This window comes from Tachyglossus aculeatus, chromosome 14, assembly GCF_015852505.1.
Source record: "Tachyglossus aculeatus isolate mTacAcu1 chromosome 14, mTacAcu1.pri, whole genome shotgun sequence".
NCBI lineage: Eukaryota > Metazoa > Chordata > Mammalia > Monotremata > Tachyglossidae > Tachyglossus > Tachyglossus aculeatus.
In genome coordinates, this window is record NC_052079.1 from 53377127 (window position 1) to 53396507 (window position 19381).

Consider the following 19381-nt stretch of genomic DNA (forward strand, 5'->3'; position numbering starts at 1 on the left):
ATTTTATTTTATTTGCCAACTTGTACTTCCCAAGCGCTTAGTGCAGTGCTCTGCACACAGGAAGCGCTCAATAAATACGATTGATTGATTGATTGAAGCGCCTGGCCCAGAGTCACGCAGCTGACAGTTGGCAGAGCCGGGCTTTGAACCCCTGACCTTCTAGACTGTGAGCCCACTGTTGGGTAGGGCCCATCTCTAGACGTTGCCAACTTGGACTTCCCAAGCGCTTAGTCCAGTGCTCTGCACACAGTAAGCGCTCAATAAATACGATTGATTGATTGATTGATTGATTGACCTCAGATTCCAAAGCCCGGGCTCTTTACATAGTAAGTGCTTAATTATTATTATTATTATTCTGTGGGCCCTCTCCCCCTGACTCGTAACCTCCCCAGCGCCTAGAACAGTGCTTTGCACATAGTAAGCGCTTAATAAATGCTATCATTATTATTATTATTATTATTATTATTCTGTGGGCCCTCTCCCCCTGACTTGTAACCTCCCCAGCGCTTAGAACAGTGCTCTGCACATAGTAAGTGCTTAATAAATGCTATCATTATTATTATTATTATTCTGTGTGCCCTCTCCCCCTGACTTGTAACCTCCCCAGCGCTTAGAACAGTGCTCTGCACATAGCAAGCGCTTAATAAATGCTATCATTATTATTATTATTATTCTGTGTGCCCTCTCCCCCGACTTGTAACCTCCCCAGCGCTTAGAACAGTGCTTTGCACATAGTAAGCGCTTAATAAATGCTATCATTATTATTATTATTATTCTGTGTGCCCTCTCCCCCGACTTGTAACCTCCCCAGCGCTTAGAACAGTGCTTTGCACATAGTAAGCGCTTAATAAATGCTATCATTATTATTATTATTATTCTGTGTGCCCTCTCCCCGACTTGTAACCTCCCCAGTGCTTAGAACAGTGCTCTGCACATAGTAAGCGCTTAATAAATGCTATCATTATTATTATTCTGTGTGCCCTCTCCCCCTGACTTGTAACCTCCCCAGCGCTTAGAACAGTGCTTTGCACATAGTAAGCACTTACTAAATGCTATCATTATTATTATTATTATTATTATTCTGTGTGTCCTCTCCCCCTGACTTGTAACCTCCCCAGCGCTTAGAACAGTGCTCTGCACATAGCAAGCGCTTAATAAATGCTATCATTATTATTATTATTATTCTGTGTGCCCTCTCCCCGACTTGTAACCTCCCCAGCGCTTAGAACAGTGCTCTGCACATAGTAAGCGCTTAATAAATGCTATCATTATTATTATTCTGTGTGCCCTCTCCCCCTGACTTGTAACCTCCCCAGCGCTTAGAACAGTGCTTTGCACATAGTAAGCACTTACTAAATGCTGTCATTATTATTATTATTATTATTATTATTCTGTGTGCCCTCTCCCCCTGACTTGTAACCTCCCCAGCGCTTAGAACAGTGCTCTGCACATAGTAAGTGCTTAATCAATGCTATCATTATTATTATTATTATTATTCTGTGGGCCCTCTCCCCCTGACTTATAACCTCTCCAGCGCTTCGAACAGTGCTTTGCACATAGTAAGCGCTTAATCAATGCTATCATTATTATTATTATTCTGTGGGCCCTCTCCCCCTGACTTGTAACCTCCCCAGCGCTTAGAACAGTGCTCTGCACATAGTAAGCGCTTAATCGATGCTGTCATTATTATTATTATTCTGTGGGCCCTCTCCCCCCGACTTGTAACCTCCCCAGCGCTTAGAACAGTGCTCTGCACATAGTAAGCGCTTAATAAATGCTATCATTATTACTATTATTATTATTTCCAGGGCGCCACGCTGCTTCTCAAGGTGGGCTCCGGGCCTTGAGGAAAGTAGGCCCTTTCTGGGCTACCGGCTGGACTCCTGTGACTATGGGGTGGCCGGCCCCCGCGCCCCAACTTACCTGGTCCACCTGCTCCAGGTAAGCGTCCGTCAGGTCCCTGGGCCGCGCCGGGTCCCTCGTCCTCTTGTGCTCCTCGATGAAGGTGTCCAGGAGGGCCATGAAAGCCTTCTGGGCCCGGAAAACTCTCAGAGGCAGGCCGGGAATGGCCCCCAGCCACGGGACGGCATTGAGGAGCTGCCGGGGTGAGAACAGACCGGCCCCCCGCCCCCAGACCACCGCTGTCAACGGGAATAATCACAGCATTTATTAATAAGCGCTCACTATGGGCAAAGCCCTCTTCTAAGCGCTGAGGAGGTTAAAAGGCGATCAGGTTGTCCCACAGGGGGCTCACAGCCTTCATCCCCATTTGGCAGATGAGGGAACTGAGGCCCAGAGAAGAAGAAGAATAATAATGATGATGGCATTTGTTAAGCGCTTACTATGGGCCAAGCCCTCTTCTAAGCGCTGAGGAGGTTACAAGGCGATCAGGTTGTCCCACAGGGGGCTCACAGCCTTAATCCCCATTTGGCAGATGAGGGAACTGAGGCCCAGAGAATAATAATAATAATAATAATGATGGCATTTATTAAGCGCTTACTATGTGCCAAGCGCTGTTCTAAGCGCTGAGGAGGTTACAAGGCAATCAGGTTGTCCCACAGGGGGCTCACAGCCTTCATCCCCATTTGGCAGATGAGGGAACTGAGGCCCAGAGAATAATAATAATAATAATAATGATGGCATTTATTAAGCGCTTACTATGTGCCAAGCGCTGTTCTAAGCGCTGAGGAGGTTACAAGGCAATCAGGTTGTCCCACAGGGGGCTCACAGCCTTCATCCCCATTTGGCAGATGAGGGAACTGAGGCCCAGAGAATAATAATAATAATAATGATGATGGCATTTGTTAAGCGCTTACTATGTGCAAAGCCCTCTTCTAAGCGCTGAGGAGGTTACAAGGCGATCAGGTTGTCCCACAGGGGGCTCACAGCCTTCATCCCCATTTGGCAGATGAGGGAACTGAGGCCCAGAGAAGAAGAGTAATAATAATGATGGCATTTGTTAAGCGCTTACTATGTGCAAAGCCCTGTTCTAAGCACTGAGGAGGTTACCAGGTGATCAGGTTGTCCCACAGGGGGCTCACAGGCTTCATCCCCATTTTATAGATGAGGGAACTGAGGCCCAGAGAATAATAATAATAATAATAATGATGATGGCATTTATTAAGCGTTTACTATGTGCAAAGCCCTGTTCTAAGCGCTGAGGAGGTTACCAGGTGATCAGGTTGTCCCACAGGGGGCTCACAGCCTTCATCCCCATTTGGCAGATGAGGGAACTGAGGCCCAGAGAATAATAATAATAATAATAATAATAATAATAATAATGATGATGGCATTTATTAAGCGTTTACTATGTGCAAAGCCCTGTTCTAAGCGCTGAGGAGGTTACCAGGTGATCAGGTTGTCCCACAGGGGGCTCGCAGGCTTCATCCCCATTTTATAGATGAGGGAACTGAGGCCCAGAGAATAATAATAATAATAATAATAATAATAATGATGGCATTTATTTAGCATTTACTATGTGCAAAGCCCTGTTCTAAGCGCTGAGGAGGTTACCAGGTGATCAGGTTGTCCCACAGGGGGCTCACAGGCTTCATCCCCATTTTATAGATGAGGGAACTGAGGCCCAGAGAATAATAATAATAATAATAATAATAATAATAATAGCATTTATTAAGCGCTTACTATGTGCAAAGCACTGTTCTAAGCGCTGAGGAGGTTACCAGGTGATCAGGTTTTCCCACAGGGGGCTCACGGTCTTCATCCCCATTTTCCAGATGAGGGAACTGAGGCCCAGAGAAGTAAAGTGACTTGCCCAAAGTCACCCAGCTGACAATTGGCGGAGCCAGGATTGGAACCCATGACCTCTGACTCCAAGGCCCACGCTCTTTTCCACTGAGCCACACTGCTTCTCTCAAGCAGCGCAATTTATTAAGCACTTACTATGTGCAAAGCACTGCCCTCAGCACTGGGGAGGTTAATAATAATAATAATAATAATAATAATAATGATAGCGTTGATTAAGTGCTTACTATGTGCAAAGCACTGCTCTCAGCGCTGGGGAGGTTACAAGGTGATCTTTTAGACTGTGAGCCTACTGTTGTGTAGGGATTGTCTCTATATGTTGCCAACTTGTACTTCCCAAGCGCTTAGTCCAGTGCTCTGCATACAGGAAGCGCTCAATAAATACGATCGAATGATTGATTGATTGATCAGGTTGTCCCACGGGGGGCTCACAGTTTTAATACCCGTTTTCCAGGTGGGGGAACTGAGGCCCAGGGAAGTGAAGTGCCTTGCCCAAAGCCACACAGCTGACAGTTGGCAGAGCCGGGATTTGAACCCGTGACCTCGGACTCCGAAGCCCGGGCTCTTTCCACTGAGCCACGCTGCTTCTCTATAGTCAATCAGATTTATTTATTTATTTTACTTGTACCTATCTATTCTATTTATTTTATTTTGTTACTATGTTTGGTTTTGTTCTCCGTCTCCCCCTTCTAGACTGTGAGCCCGCTGTCGGGTAGGGACCGTCTCTCTATGTTGCCAACTTGTACTTCCCAAGCGCTTAGTCCAGTGCTCTGCACACAGTAAGCGCTCAATAAATACGATTGATTGATTGATTATTATGCGCAGAGCACTGTGTTAAGCGCTTGGGAGGGTACAGTGTAACAGACGCATTCCCCGTCCACAACGAGTTTACGGTCTAGATGGGGAGACAGACATTAATAGAGAGAAGGAGCGTGGCTCAGTGGAAAGAGCCCGGGCTTTGGAGTCAGAGGTCATGGGTTCAAATCCTGGCTCTGCCAACTGTCAGCTGTGTGACTTTGGGCAAGTCACTTAACTTCTCTGTGCCTCAGTTCCCTCATCTGTAAAATAGGGGTTAAGGCTGTGAGCCCCCCGTGGGACAACCTGATCAACTTGTAACCTCCCCAGCACTGAGAGCATGCACATAGTAAGCGCTTAACAAATACCATCATTATTATTCCAATCCCTGCTCCACCAACTGTCAGCTGCGTGACCCTGGGCAAGTCTCTTCACTTCTCCGGGCCTCAGTTCCCTCATCCGTAAAATGGGGATTAAAACCGTGAGCCCTCCCCAGCGCTGAGAGCATGCACATAGTAAGCGCTTAACAAATACCATCATTATTATTCCAATCCCTGCTCCACCAACTGTCAGCTGCGTGACCCTGGGCAAGTCTCTTCACTACTCCGGGCCTCAGTTCCCTCATCTGTAAAATGGGGATCAAAACCGTGAGCCCCCCAGTGGGACAACCTGATCGCCTTGTAACCTCCCCAGCGCTTGGACCGCTACTTTGCACAGAGTAAGCGCTTAACAAACGCCATCCTTATCACCATTATTATTATTATTATTATTATTATTAAATGAATTACAGATATGGTGCTGCAGGGCTGGGTGGGAGCAAGTCAAGGCGACACTGTTCTAACTTGGACTTCCCAAGCGCTTAGTACAGTGCTCTGCACACGGTAAGCGCTCAATAAATACGATTGATTGATTGATTGATTGATTGACACAGAAGGGAGTGGGAGTTGAGGAAAGCGCTTAGTCCAGTGCTCTGCACGCAGTAAGCTCTCAATAAATCATCATCAATCGTATTTATTGAGCGCTTACTGTGTGCAGAGCACTGTACTAAGCGCTTGGGAAGTACAAGTTGGCAACATATAGAGATGGTCCCTACCCAACAGTGGGCTCACAGTCTAAAAGGGGGAGACAGAGAACAAATACGATTGATTGATTGATTGATTGATTGATTGAAAGGAGGGCTTCGTCGGGGGAGGCCTCTTGGAGGAGGATGGGGGGCAGCCTGCGCCTGGAGCCCCCCGTACCTGGGGCATAATGCCCGCTTCCTCCTTCAGGCCCTCGTCCAGGAGGCCCAGCAGCTCGTGGAGCTTCTGGTCGTCGTACTCGAAGCGGTTCCCAAAGGTGAGCGATGAGATGACGTTGCTGACCGCGTTGTGCAGCAGGGCGCGCGGGTCGAAGGGGCGGCCTGGAAGCGGGGGGGGATGTCATCAGCAGTCGTATTTATTGAGCGCTTACTGTGTGCAGACCACTGGACTAAGCGCTTGGGAAGTCCAAGGTGGCAACATCTAGAGACGGTCGTCGTCATCATCATCATCAATCGTATTTATTGAGCGCTTACTATGTGCAGAGCACTGGACTAAGCGCTTGGGAAGTACAAATTGGCAACATAGAGAGACGGTCCCTACCCAACAGTGGGCTCACAGTCTGAAAGGGGGAGACGGACAACAAAACCAAACACGTCGGCTGGGCTGAGGCCTTGGGAGGCGGCAGGGGCGGATCCCGGGGGGCCAGACGGGTCCGTCGCCCCCCAACCCTCCCCTCCCTGCCCCTCCTTCCCCTCATTCATTCATTCAATCGTATTTATTGAGCGCTTACTGCGCGCAGAGCACTGGACTAAGCGCTTGGGAAGTCCAAGGTGGCAACATCTAGAGAACGTGCCTACCCAACAGTGGGCTCACAGTCTAAAAGGGGGAGACGGACAACAAAACCAAACACGTCGGCTGGGCTGAGGCCTTGGGAGGCGGCAGGGGCGGATCCCGGGGGGCCAGACGGGTCCGTCGCCCCCCAACCCTCCCCTCCCTGCCCCTCCTTCCCCTCATTCATTCATTCAATCGTATTTATTGAGCGCTTACTGCATGCAGAGCACTGGACTAAGCGCTTGGAAAGTACAGTTCGAGTGAATGAAAGCTGGTGGCGCCATCCCCCCCATCTTACCTCCTTCCCTTCCCCACAGCACCTGTATAGATGTATATATGTTTGTACATATTTTTTTACTCTATTTATTTATTTATTTATTTTATTTGTACCTATCTATTCTATTTATTTTATTTTGTTAGTATGTTTGGTTTTGTTCTCTGTCTCCCCCTTTCAGGCTGTGAGCCCACTGTTGGGTAGGGACTGTCTCTATATGTTGCCAATTTGTACTTCCCAAGCGCTTAGTCCAGTGCTCTGCACACAGTAAGCGCTCAATAAATACGATTGATGATGATGATGATGATGATGGTGCCCCTGCCCTCCCTCCCGAGGCTTCTGAGACAGGCCTGATCTGACAGATGTAACCACCGGTAAGAGACGCGGAAAACAGATGTTATAGAAAACCGGGGAGGGGAACGCGGTGGTCCAGTTTGGGGGCAGGGATCCAGGGCACAACGGGGCATTCTTTTTTTTTTTTTAAATGGCATTTATTAAGCGCTTACTATGTGCAAAGCACTGTTCTAAGCGCTGGGGAGGTTACAAGGTCATCAGGTTGTCCCACGGGGGGGGCTCACAGTCTCCATCCTCATTTTCCAGATGAGGGAACCGAGGCCCAGAGAAGTGAAGTGACCTGCCCAAAGTCACCCAGCTGACATTTGGCAGAGCCAGGATTCGAACCCGTGACCTCGGACTCCGAAGCCCGGGCTCTCTTCCACTGAGCCACGCCGCTTCCCAAAATTCTCCCGCCAAACGGTGTCAGCTTGACATCGCCACGTTCCGCTGAGCATCTTGGGGTCTGGGGGCTCTGAGGTCTACTTCCCAAGCGCTCAGTACAGTGCTCTGCACACAGTAAGCGCTCAATAAATACGATTGATTGATTGTCTCTGGTCCTCCCCAGCGTGGCTCGGTGGAAAGAGCCCGGGCTTTGGAGTCAGAGGTCACGGGTTCAAATCCCGGCTCCGCCACTTGGCAGCTGGGTGACTCTGGGCGAGTCACTTCACTTCTCTGGGCCTCAGTTACCTCGTCTGTAAAAGGGGGTTGAAGACTGCGTGCCCTGCCGTGGGACAACCCGATCATCTTGTAACCTCCCCGGCGCTTAGAACAGTGCTTTGCACATAGTGAGCGCTTAACAAATACCATCACCATCATTTCCGGACGCACCTGCTTTAGAGCTGAAGGCCGAGCAGAGAAACCCGGCTTCCTCCGTCACCCACTGCTCCAGGGATTTCTTCCCTAGTCCGAAGTTCCTCATGGTGGAAAGGGAAAACCTCCTTTGCTGCTTCCAGGCCTGCCCGTACTGGGCAAACACCAGCCCTGTGGGATGGAACGGGATAATAATAATCATATTTGTGGTATCTGGGTTTTTTTTTATAGCATTTATTAAGCGCTTACTATGTGCAAGGCACTGTTCTAAGCGCTGGGGAGGTTACAAGGTGAACAGGTTGTCCCATGGGGGGCTCACAGTCTTAATCCCCATTTTACAGATGAGGGAACTGAGGCACAGAGAATAATAATAATAATGATAATAATGATGGTATTTGTTAAGCGCTTACTATGTGCAAAGCACTGTTGTAAGCGCTGGAGGCTCACAGTCTTAATCCCCATTTTACAGATGAGGGAACTGAGGCACAGAGAATAATAATAATAATAATGATGGTATTTGTTAAGCGCTTACTATGTGCAAAGCACTGTTCTAAGCGCTGGGGAGGTTACAAGGTGAACAGGTTGTCCCACAGGGGGCTCACAGTCAATCCCCATTTTACAGATGAGGGAACTGAGGCACAGAGAATAATAATAATAATAATGGCCTTTATTAAGCGCTTACTATGTGCAAAGCACTGTTCTAAGCTGGGGAGGTTACAAGGTGATCAGGTTGTCCCACGGGGGGCTCACAGTCAATCCCCATTTTACAGATGAGGGAACTGAGGCACAGAGAAGTGAAGTGACTTGCCTAAAGCCACACAGCTGACATGTGGCGGAGCCGGAATTTGAACTCTGAAGCCCGGGCTCTTCCCACTGAGCCACGCTGCTTCTCGGTTAAGCACTTACTATGTGCCAGGCACTCTTCTGAGCGCTACGGTAGATACAAGATAATCGGGTTGGACACAGTCCCTGCCCTACATTGAGCTCACCGTCTTAATCCCCATTAAGCAGTATTGCCTAGTCTTAATCCCCATTTTACAGATGAGGGAACTGAGGCACAGAGAATAATAATAATAATAATAATAATAATAATAATAATAATGGCATTTATTAAGCGCTTACTATGTGCAAAGCACTGTTCTAAGCACCGGGGAGGTTACAGGGTGATTGGGTTGTCCCACGGGACAAGTCCAGTGCTCTGCACACAGTAAGCGCTCAATAAATATGATCGAATGAACCCAAGCTCCCCCTTCTAGACTGTGGGCCCGTTGTTGGGCAGGGACCGTCTCTATCTGTTGCCGAATTGCCCTTTCCAAGCTCTCAGTCCAGTGCTCTGCACACAGTAAGCGCTCAATAAATACGATCGGATGAATGTCTATAATTCTATTTATCTATTTTGATGGTATTGACGCCTGTCTACTGGTTTTGTTCCGTTGTCCGTCTCCCCCTTCTAGACCGTGAGCCCGTTGTTGGGCAGGGATTGTCTCTCTCTGTGGCCGAATTGGACTTTCCAAGCGCTTAGTCCAGTGCTCTGCACACAGTAAGCGCTCAATAAATACGATCGGATGAATGTCTATAATTCTATTTATCTATTTTGATGGTATTGACACCTGTCTACTGGTTTTGTTCAGTTGTCTGTCTCCCCCTTCTAGGCTGTAAGCCCGTTGTTGGGTAGGGATTGTCTCTATCTGTGGCTGAATTGTAGTTTCCAAGCGCTTAGTCCAGTGCTCTGCACATGGTAAGCGCTCAATAAATACGATCGAATGACTGTCTATAATTCTATTTATCTATTTTGATGGTATTGACGCCTGTCTACTGGTTTTGTTCCGTTGTCCGTCTCCCCCTTCTAGGCTGTGAGCCCGTTGTTGGGTAGGGATTGTCTCTATCTGTGGCTGAATTGTAGTTTCCAAGCGCTTAGTCCAGTGCTCTGCACACAGTATGCGCTCAATAAATACGATCAAATGACTATCTATAATTCTATTTATCTATTTTGATGGTATTGACGCCTGTCTACTGGTTTTGTTCCATTGCCTGTCTCCCCCTTCTAGGCTGTGAGCCCGTTGTTGGGTAGGGATTGTCTCTATCTGTGGCTGAATTGTAGTTTCCAAGCGCTTAGTCCAGTGCTCTGCACATGGTAAGCGCTCAATAAATACGCTTGAATGACTGTCTATAATTCTATTCATCTATTTTGATGGTATTGACGCCTATCTACTGGTTTTGTTCCGTTGTCTGTCTCCCCCTTCTAGACTGTGAGCCCACTGTTGGGCAGGGATTGTCTCTATCTGTGGCCGAACTGGACTTTCCAAGCGCTTAGTCCAGCTCTCTGCACACAGTAAGCGCTCAATAAATACGATCGAATGAATGTCTATAATTCTATTTATCTATTTTGACTGGTTTTGTTCTGTTGTCCGTCTCCCCCTTCTAGACCGCGAGCCCGTTGTTGGGCAAGGATTGTCTCTATCTGTAGCCTTACTGGGCTTTCCAAGCGCTTAGTCCAGGGCTCTGCACACAGTAAGCGCGCAATAAATACGACCGAATGACCGTCTATAATTCTACTCATCTATTTTGATGGTACTGACGCCCGTCTACTGGTTTTGTTCCGTCGTCCATCTCCCCCCTTGTAGACCGTGAGCCCGTTGTTGGGCAGGGATTGTCTCTCTCTGTGGCCGAACTGGACTTTCCAAGCGCCTAGTCCAGCGCTCTGCACACGGTAAGCGCTCAATACGATCGAATGAATGTCTATAATTCTGTTTATTTTGATGGTACTGACGCCCGTCTACTGGTTTCGTTCCCGTCGTCTGTCTCCCGCCTTCTAGACCGTGCGCCCGTTGTCGGGTAGGGACCGTCTCTGTTGCCGAACTGTACTCTGATACAGTGCTCTGCACATAGTAAGCGCTCGACAAATGCGATTGAATAAATGAATGATTGACGCCTCCCCACCCTGCCGGGAACCACCGCCCCCCGCCCTCTCGGGGACTTACCTTCCGAGTTAGGCCCGTAGCCCAGGTGGTTGTAGATGACCAGGGGCGGCCTCCCGGCGGTCTCCTCCGACCTCTGTACCAACGCCTCCTTGGCCGCGGCAAAGCCGTTGAGCACCACCACGTTTGTCCAGCAGTACTGGAGGCTGAAGACATCGCCGAACTTCTCCCGCAGCTGCCGGAGAAACAGAGCGGGCCGCGGAGGGGACGCGGGGACTGTGAACGGGCCCGCCGAGGCCCTCTTCGTCGTCCCGGTGCTCTCCCTGCCCCGCCGTTCGCTACGGTGCCCGGCGCATGATAATAACAGTAATGATGCCATTTATTAAGCGTCTACTGTGTGCTAAGCACTGGGGAGGTCACAAGGTGATCAGGTTGTCCCACTTGGGGCTCCCAGTCTTCATCCCCATTTTACAGGAGGTAACTGAGGCCCAGGGAAGTGAAGTGACTTGCCCAAAGTCACACAGCTGATAAGTGGCAAAGTTGGGATTAGAACCCACGACATCTGCCCACCAAGTCCAGGCTCTTTCCACTAAGCCACGCTGCCTAGTACAGTGCTCTGCACACAGCCATACAGGGCTCTGCACACAGTAAGCGCTCAATAAATACGACTGAACGAATGAATGAATGAATGAATGAACAGTAAACGCTCAATAAATCCGACTGAATGAGTGTTCCCCTCCCAGACCTGCAGAGGGCGCTCCATTCGCTTTTCGCAGAGACCTGCCTGGGGGCGCCCCACTCCCCGCCCAGACCTGCAGGGGGCGCTCCACCCTCTCCCCAACCAGACCTGAAGGGGGCGCTCCACCCGCCGCCCACCCAGAGCTGCGGGGGGCGCTCCAGCCGCTCCCCGCCTAGACCTGCAGGGGGCGCTACACCTTCTCCCCACATAGAGCTGCTGGGGGCGCTACACCCTCCGCCCGCCCAGACCTGCAGGGGGCGCTACACCCTCCGCCCGCCGAGACCTGCAGGGGGCGCTACACCCTCCGCCCGCCCAGACCTGCAGGGGGCGCTACACCCTCCGCCCGCCCAGACCTGCAGGGGGCGCTACACTCGCCGCCCGCCCAGACCCGCAGGGGGCGCTCCACTCGCTCCCCACCCAGACCCGCAGGGGGCGCTCCACTCGCTCCCCACCCAGACCCGCAGGGGGCGCTCCACCCTCTCCCCGCCCAGACCCGCAGAGGGCGCTCCACTCTCGCTCCCCGCCCAGACCCGCAGGGGGCGCTCCACTCTTGCTCCCCGCCCAGACCCGCAGAGGGCGCTCCACTCTCGTTCCCCACCCAGACCTGCAGGGGGCGCTCCACCCTCTCCCCACCCAGACCCGCAGGGGGCGCTCCACTCTCCGCCCTCCCAGACCCGCAGGGGGAGCTCCACCACGCTCCCCGCCCAGACCCGCAGGGGGCGCTCCGCTCGCCGCCCACCCAGACCCGCAGGGGGCGCTCCACCCGCTCCCCGCCCAGACCCGCAGGGGGCGCTCCACTCGCCGCGCGCCCGGACCCGCAGGGGGCACTCCACCCGCCGCCCGCCCAGACCCGCAGAGGGCGCTCCACTCTCGTTCCCCGACCAGCCCAGCAGGGGGCGCTCCACTCTCTCCCCACCCAGACCCGCAGGGGGCGCTCCACTCTCCGCCCTCCCAGACCCGCAGGGGGAGCTCCACCACGCTCCCCGCCCAGACCCGCAGGGGGCGCTCCACCCGCCGCCCGCCCAGACCCGCAGGGGGCGCTCCACCCGCCGCCCGCCCAGACCCGCAGGGGGCGCTCCACCCGCTCCCCACCCAGACCCGCAGGGGGCGCTCCACCCGCTCCCCGCCCAGCCCAGCAGGGGGCGCTCCACCCGCTCCCCGCCCAGACCCGCAGAGGGCGCTCCACTCTCGTTCCCCGCCCAGCCCAGCAGGGGGCGCTCCACTCGCTCCCCCCCAAACCCGCAGGGGGCGCTATATCCTCTCCCCTCCCAGACCCGCAGGGGGCGCTCCACTCGCTCCCCGCCCAGACCCGCAGGGGGCGCTCCACTCACCCCCCCCCCCCGCCGCCCCCCGGCCGACCCAGGGGTGCCCCTCCGCCCCTCCGCCCCTCTGTGCCCCTCTGTGCCCCTCCGCCCCTCTGTGCCCCTCCGCCCCTCCGCCCCTCCGCCCGCCCGTCCCCTCGGCCCCCCGGCAGCCCCTGACCCGTTGGAAGCAGAGATGGGGCTGGTGGAAATCCAGCTGCAGCAGGTTCCCGACGAAGGGCAGGGAGGCGGGTCCGGGCGGGTAGCCGGGCCACCCCTTCCTTCGCCTCCAGAAGTCCAGGAGCAGGACGAAGACCAGGAGGAAGATGCCCAGCTGGGCCAGGGGCCCCCAGGACAGCAGCTGGGGCCCCATTTGGCCCCTTCCTACCCCCTGCTCTGCCCCTCAGGGGGCTGTGGAAAGCCCTGGGAATTGGGGTCCGGAGAGGGGACAGCAGTGGTGGTGGTGGTGGTGGTGGTGGTGGTGGTGGTGCTGGTGCTGGTGGGGGGCGTCCGGCCTGGCCTCCTCCTCTAGGCCTCCTCTAATCTGGACCTGTGGACTTGTGACCCTGGTCCGGCCCTCCGTGGCCGCCCGTCCGATGGGAGTGGCGCCCGCCCGCCCTCCGCCCCAGCGGGGCAGGACTCCAACTGACCTAAATTTCCCATTAGCTGGGCAACAGAGTCGGATGAGGCAATGCAGAGCCCGCCCTGGGTGGGGAGCGGCCAGCTGACAAAGGGGACCCGGCCCACAGGCAGAGAGGAGGAGGAGGAGGAGGAGGAGGAGGAGGCTGGCGGCCAGCTGGCAAGCCCTGTGGCCAAGATCCAAACCGCTCCCCTGCTCGTTCAAGCTCTCATCCTATCCCGTCTGGACTACTGCATCAGCCTCCTCTCTGATCTCCCATCCTCGTGTCTCTCCCCACCTCAATCCATATTTCACGCCGCTGCCCGGATTGTCTTTGTCCAGAAACGCTCTGGGCATGTTACTCCCCGCCTCAAAAATCTCCAGTGGCTACCAATCAATCTGCGCATCAGGCAGAAACTCCTCACCCTGGGCTTCCAGGCTGTCCATCCATCCATCACCTGGCCCCCTCCTCCCTCACCTCCCTTCTCTCCTTCTCCAGCCCAGCCCGCACCCTCCGCTCCTCCGCCGCTAATCTCCTCAGCGTACCTCGCTCTCACCTGTCCCGCCGTCAACCCCCGGCCCACGTCCTCCCCCAGGCCTGGAATGCCCTCCCTCTGCCCCTCCGCCAAGCTAGCTCTCTTCCTCCCTTCAAGGCCCTACTGAGAGCTCACCTCCTCCAGGAGGCCTTCCCACACTCAGCCCCTTCCTTCCTCTCCCCTTCATCCCCCCTCCATCCCCCCATCTTACCTCCTTCCCTTCCCCACAGCACCTGTATATATGTATATATGTTTGTACATATTTATTACTCTATTTATTTTACTTGTACATATCTATTCTATTTTGTTAGTATGTTTGGTTTTGTTCTCTGTCTCCCCCTTTTAGACTGTGAGCTCACTGTTGGGTAGGGACCGTCTCTAGATGTTGCCAGTTTGTACTTCCCAAGCGCTTAGTACAGTGCTCTGCACACAGTAAGCGCTCAATAAATACGATTGATTGATTGCGGAATTCGAGGCAGCGCGTGTAGACAACTCGTTCAAGGAGTTTGGAAAGGAATGGTAGGAGGGAGATGGGGCGATGACTAGAAGGTGAGGTGGGGTCAAGAGAGGGTTTTTTTAGGATGGGAGAGACATGGGCATGTTTGAAGGCAGAGGGGAAGGAACCAGTGGAGAGTGAGCGGTTGAAGATGGAAGTTAAGGAGGGGAGGAGGGACGGAGCGAGAGATTTCATGAGATGAGAGGGAATGGGGTCAGAAGCACAGGTGGCCGGAGTAGCGCTTGAGAGGAGGGAGGCGAGCTCCTCTGAGGATACCGCTGGGAAGGATGGGAGAGTAGCAGAGAGGGTTGAGAGCCGGGGGGTTGGAGAAGGTGGGGGAGTTACTTTGGGGAGGTCGGACCTGATGGATTTAATTTTGTTAATGAAGTAGGAGGCCAGATCGTTGGGGGGTGAGGGAAGGAGGAGGGGGAGGAACCGGGGGCCTGAGAAGGGAGTTGAATGTACGGAAGAGCTGGCGGGGGTGATGGGCATGGGTGTCAATAAGGGAGGAGAAATAGTTTTGTCTGGCAGAGGAGAGGGCAGAGCTAAGGCAGGAAAGGATAAACTTGAAGTGAACGAGGTTGGCACGGTGTTTAGACTTTCGCCAGCAGCGTTCGGCAGCTGGAGCATAAGAGCGAAGGAGGCGGACAGTGGCAGTGATCCAGGGCTGTGGGTTAGTGGTGCGAGAGCGGCGAAGGGAAAGGGGAGCGAGCGAGTCTAGCTGAGTAGAAAGGGTAGAGTTGAGAGCAGTAATCTGATCATCTAGACTGGGCAGAGAGGAGAGGGCGGCGAGGTGGGGTGTGAGGCGCTCCGAAAGATGGGTGGGGTCCACAGAGCGGAGATCTCTGTGAGGGAGTAATACGGATTTACAGGGGAAAGGAGTGTGAGTGAGGAGGCAGGTGAGAAGATTATGATCAGAGAGAGGGATTTCAGAGTTGGTGAGGGTGGACACAGTGCAGCGGTAGGAGATGATGAGGTCGAGGGTATGACCAAGTTGGTGAGTGGGTGAGGTGGGGTGGAGCAAGAGGTTGGCAGCGTTGAGGAGAGATAGAAGGCGGGCGGCAGAGGAGTCATCAGGGATATCCATGTGGATGTTGAAGTCTCCGAGGATCAGAGTGGGCATGGAGAAGGGGAGAAGGAAGATGAGGAAGGGGTCAAAGTCGTTAAAGAAGTTGGAGGTGGGGCCGGGAGGGCGGCAGAAGACCGCTACAAGAATCTGGAGGGGGTGGGAGAGGTGAATAATGTGGGCTTCAAAGGAGGGAAGGAAAGGGAAGGGGGAGGAGGGATAGTGCGAAAGCGACATTGGGGGGCGAGAAGGAAACCGACACCTCCTCCTTTTCCGGTGAGTCTGGGGCAGGGGGAGAAGAAGAGGCCTGCACTGCAGAGAGCAGCAGAAGAGACCGTGTCGTCCAGAGACAACCATGTTTCAGTTAGGGAGAGGAGGAGGAGAGAGCTGGAAAGGAATAGGTCCAGGATGAAAGGGATCTTACTTAAAACGGAGCGATGGTTCCAGAGGCCACACTTGGCAGTAGCTGTCGAGGGAGGGGAGGGAGGGGGAAGGGTGCGAGGGGTGGGGAGGGTTTGGATTGGGATGAGTTGGCCGGGGGCCTGGGCGGGGAGAGTGGGAAGGGGGGTGGCGATGGGAAAGGAGAACCGGGATGGGGTGGGGGCGGGAAGGAGGAGCGGAGGACTGGCGCTGGTACAGAGGGATCCTTGGTAGGGGGTGAGGGGGAGTGGGCTTGGTGGGGGAGAGGGAGGGAAAAAGCTGGGTGGGAGAGGGGAAGGGGAAGGTGAGGAATGGGAATGGCAGTTGGGAGCAAGGGAATTGAAAGTTCATGGTGAGGTCAGCAGGGCGAGTGAAAGTACAGCGGGAGGTTAACAACTGAGATGCAGAAGCGATAAAACACTAGCCATGATATAAGTAGGCGATGGCATCACAGGGGGGTAGTTAAACAACATGCTATGGCAATGATAAAATTGGCAGATAATGGTGTCATAAAGAGCAGATACAAACTATTTTGTGCTGGAGTAGGGTGGACCTGTTAAGGGGGTCAGGGAGCAGAGATACCTGGGGGGAGGAGTGAAGAGCCAACTAGCGTGGGAGGGCTGAGGAGGTGCCAATGAGGTTGTCGTTAATTCAAATTGGTAATAAATAGAACATCTAGAGACGGTCCCTACCCAACAACGGGCTCACAGTCTAGAAGGGGGAGACAGACCTGGAGACAGGTGTCAAAACTGTCAGAATAGAATTATAACTACATGGACAACATTAATACAATAAATATAGAGAGTAGAAGTACGTACAAATAAAATAGAGTAATGAATAGAGGGAGCAAGTTAGGGTGACGCAGAAGGGAGTGCCATCTGGGCCCAGCTGGGTGGGCAGCAATGGCCTTGTCCTGACCCACTTTATTTTACCCCGTCCTCCTTCCTAGGGGAGACCCTGGGTACAAGCGGAAACCTAGGGAATCCCACAGCCTGGTTCATTCATCCAATCCTATTTATTGAGCACTTACTGTGTGCAGAGCACTGCACTAAGCGCTTGGAAAGTCCAAGTTGGCAACATATAGAGACGGTCCCTACCCTGGTTCCGAGGAACACTGATTTATTTATATTAATATTGGTCTCCCCTTCGCGACAGTAAGCTCCCTGTGGGCCACGTGACTACTAATTCTGTCGTATTGAACTCAGTCGCTTAATGCAGAGCTCTGCACACAGTAAATGCTCAATAAATACCACTGATGGATGGGTGGCTGAAGGTTGGGCTATCAGAATAGGATTTCCGGTGGGGCCATTTGGAAAATCCTGGAAGGCCATGGAGCTTTGGAATCGTGTGAGCCCACCGTTGGGTAGGGACCGTCTCTATACGTTGCCGACTTGTACTTCCCAAGCGCTTAGTACAGTGCTCTGCACACAGTAAGCGCTCAATAAATACGACTGAATGAATGAATGAATGAGGAAACTAGCTTCTAGTCCCAGCTCTGCAACTGGGCTGCCGTGTGACCTTGGACAAGTTACTGAACTTCCCTGCACTTGTTTCCTCATCTGTAATTCGGGGACGATGCCTCATTCATTCAATCGTATTTACTGAGCGCTTACTGTGTGCAGAGCACTGTACTAAGCGCTTGGGAAGTTCAAGATGGCAAGAACTAGAGACGGTCCCTACCCCACTGTGGGCTCACAGTCTAGAAGGGGAAGACAGACGACAAAACGAAACCTATTAACAAAATAAAATAAATAGAATAAATATGTACAAACAAAATAAATAAATAAATAAATAGAGTAGTAAATACGTACAAACATATATACGTATAGCCAGGTGTAGTGGGGAGGGGTATATATGTTCGTACATTTTTATTACTCTTTTTATTTATTTTACTTGTACATATTTATTCTATTTGTTTTATTTAGTTAATACGTTTTGTTTTGTTGTCTGTCTTCCCCTTCTAGACTGTGAGCCTGCTGTTGGGTAGGGACCGTCTCTAGATGTTGCCAACTTGGACTTCCCAAGCGCTTAGTACAGTGCTGCACACAGTAAGCGCTCAATAAATATGATTGAATGAATGAATGAATGACAACCCGATCACCTTGTAATCTCCCCAGAGCTTAGAACGGTGCTTGGCACATAGTAAGCACTTAATAAGTGCCATTATTATTATTATTTGCATTTTATGTCATCCACCCAATTCACTCTGACGTACTTGCATGCCTGCCTGTTTTAGCCTTATTTTTCCTCCTGCTTTTTGTAAATAAAGCTGATCAGCCTGTCTCCCCTTTCAGAGTGTAATTGTTGGGTAGGGACCGTCTCTATATGTTGCCAACTTGGACTTCCCAAGCGCTTAGTACAGTGCTGTGCACACAGTGAGTGCTCAATAAATACGATTGAATGAATGAATGAGGGGAAGGAGGTAAGGCGGTGGGGATGGGGATGCCTGCTCTCCCTCCCTCTTGGTTTGTGAGCCCCGTGTGGGAAGGGAACTGTGTCCAATCTGATTGTGATGAATCTATTCTAGGATTTGGCACAATGCTTAGCACAAAGTAAATATCGACTGTCCTAGCTGGGCTCCGCCTTCCCGCTTGGCACAGACAAATTGGCAGTGAGCCCAGGCCTCCTGTCTTGCCTGGCACCAGGAGGGGAGGAAGAATCAATCAATCAATCAATCAATCAATCAATCGTATTTATTGAGCACTTACTGTGTGCAGAGCACTGGACTAAGCGCTTGGGAAGTACAAGTTGGCAACATAAGAAGACAGACAAGTCTTTTCCTCTGATCTCGTCAAGAGCTGAGCACTGTAGAAAGGAGCAGGCTGGGAGAGAAATAATAGAGAAGGAAAGATAATGAGGAGAGAGAGAGAGAAAAAAAATCAATCAGTCGTATTTATTGAGCGCTTACTGTGTGCAGAGCACTGTACTAAGCGCTTGGGAAGTACAAGTCGGCCACATATAGAGGCAGTCCCTACCCAACAGTGGGCTCACAGTCTAGAAGGGGGAGACAGAGAACAAAACCATACATATTAACAAAATAAAATAAATAGAATAGATATGTACAAGTAAAATAAATAGAGTAATAAATATGTGCAAACATATATACAAAAAGACAACTGTGTCCACATCACCCGATCTAGGCAAAGTCCAGATGCTTCTACTAATGTTTCCCTCATTCCACTGTCCTTAACTGACCTTTGGATTGGAATCTGATCTCTGTTTGGAAGTTCTGGAATTTCCCCGTCCCGGAGCTGGGAGCCATTTTCATCGCAGCAATCAATCCCACACCACGAGCAGGGCCGACCCTTCCTGGGTCCTTTAGGAGAAGCAGCGTGGCTCAGTGGAAAGAGCCCGGGCTTTGGAGTCAGAGGTCACGGGTTCAAATCCCCGCTCCGCCAATTGTCAGCTGGGTGACTTTGGGCAAGTCACTTCACTTCTCCGGGCCTCAGTGACCTC

The 19381-nt window shown here is 52.1% G+C and overlaps 1 protein-coding gene across 1 annotated transcript in view; it reads right to left on the bottom strand.

Annotated features, from left to right (window-relative positions):
- LOC119936823 (cytochrome P450 2D14) overlaps positions 1-13406 on the bottom strand; it is a 28468-nt gene extending 15062 nt beyond the window's left edge. Inside the window, exons 1-5 of the mRNA XM_038756353.1 lie at positions 12970-13406; positions 10812-10983; positions 7849-8001; positions 5799-5959; positions 1924-2097 (exon numbers count right to left, since the gene is read on the bottom strand). Of these exons, the coding sequence (XP_038612281.1) occupies positions 1924-2097; positions 5799-5959; positions 7849-8001; positions 10812-10983; positions 12970-13161 (852 nt within the window). The 5' untranslated portion in view covers positions 13162-13406. The remainder of the gene's footprint in view (positions 1-1923; positions 2098-5798; positions 5960-7848; positions 8002-10811; positions 10984-12969) is intronic.
- Between the last annotated feature and the right edge of the window lie 5975 nt (positions 13407-19381).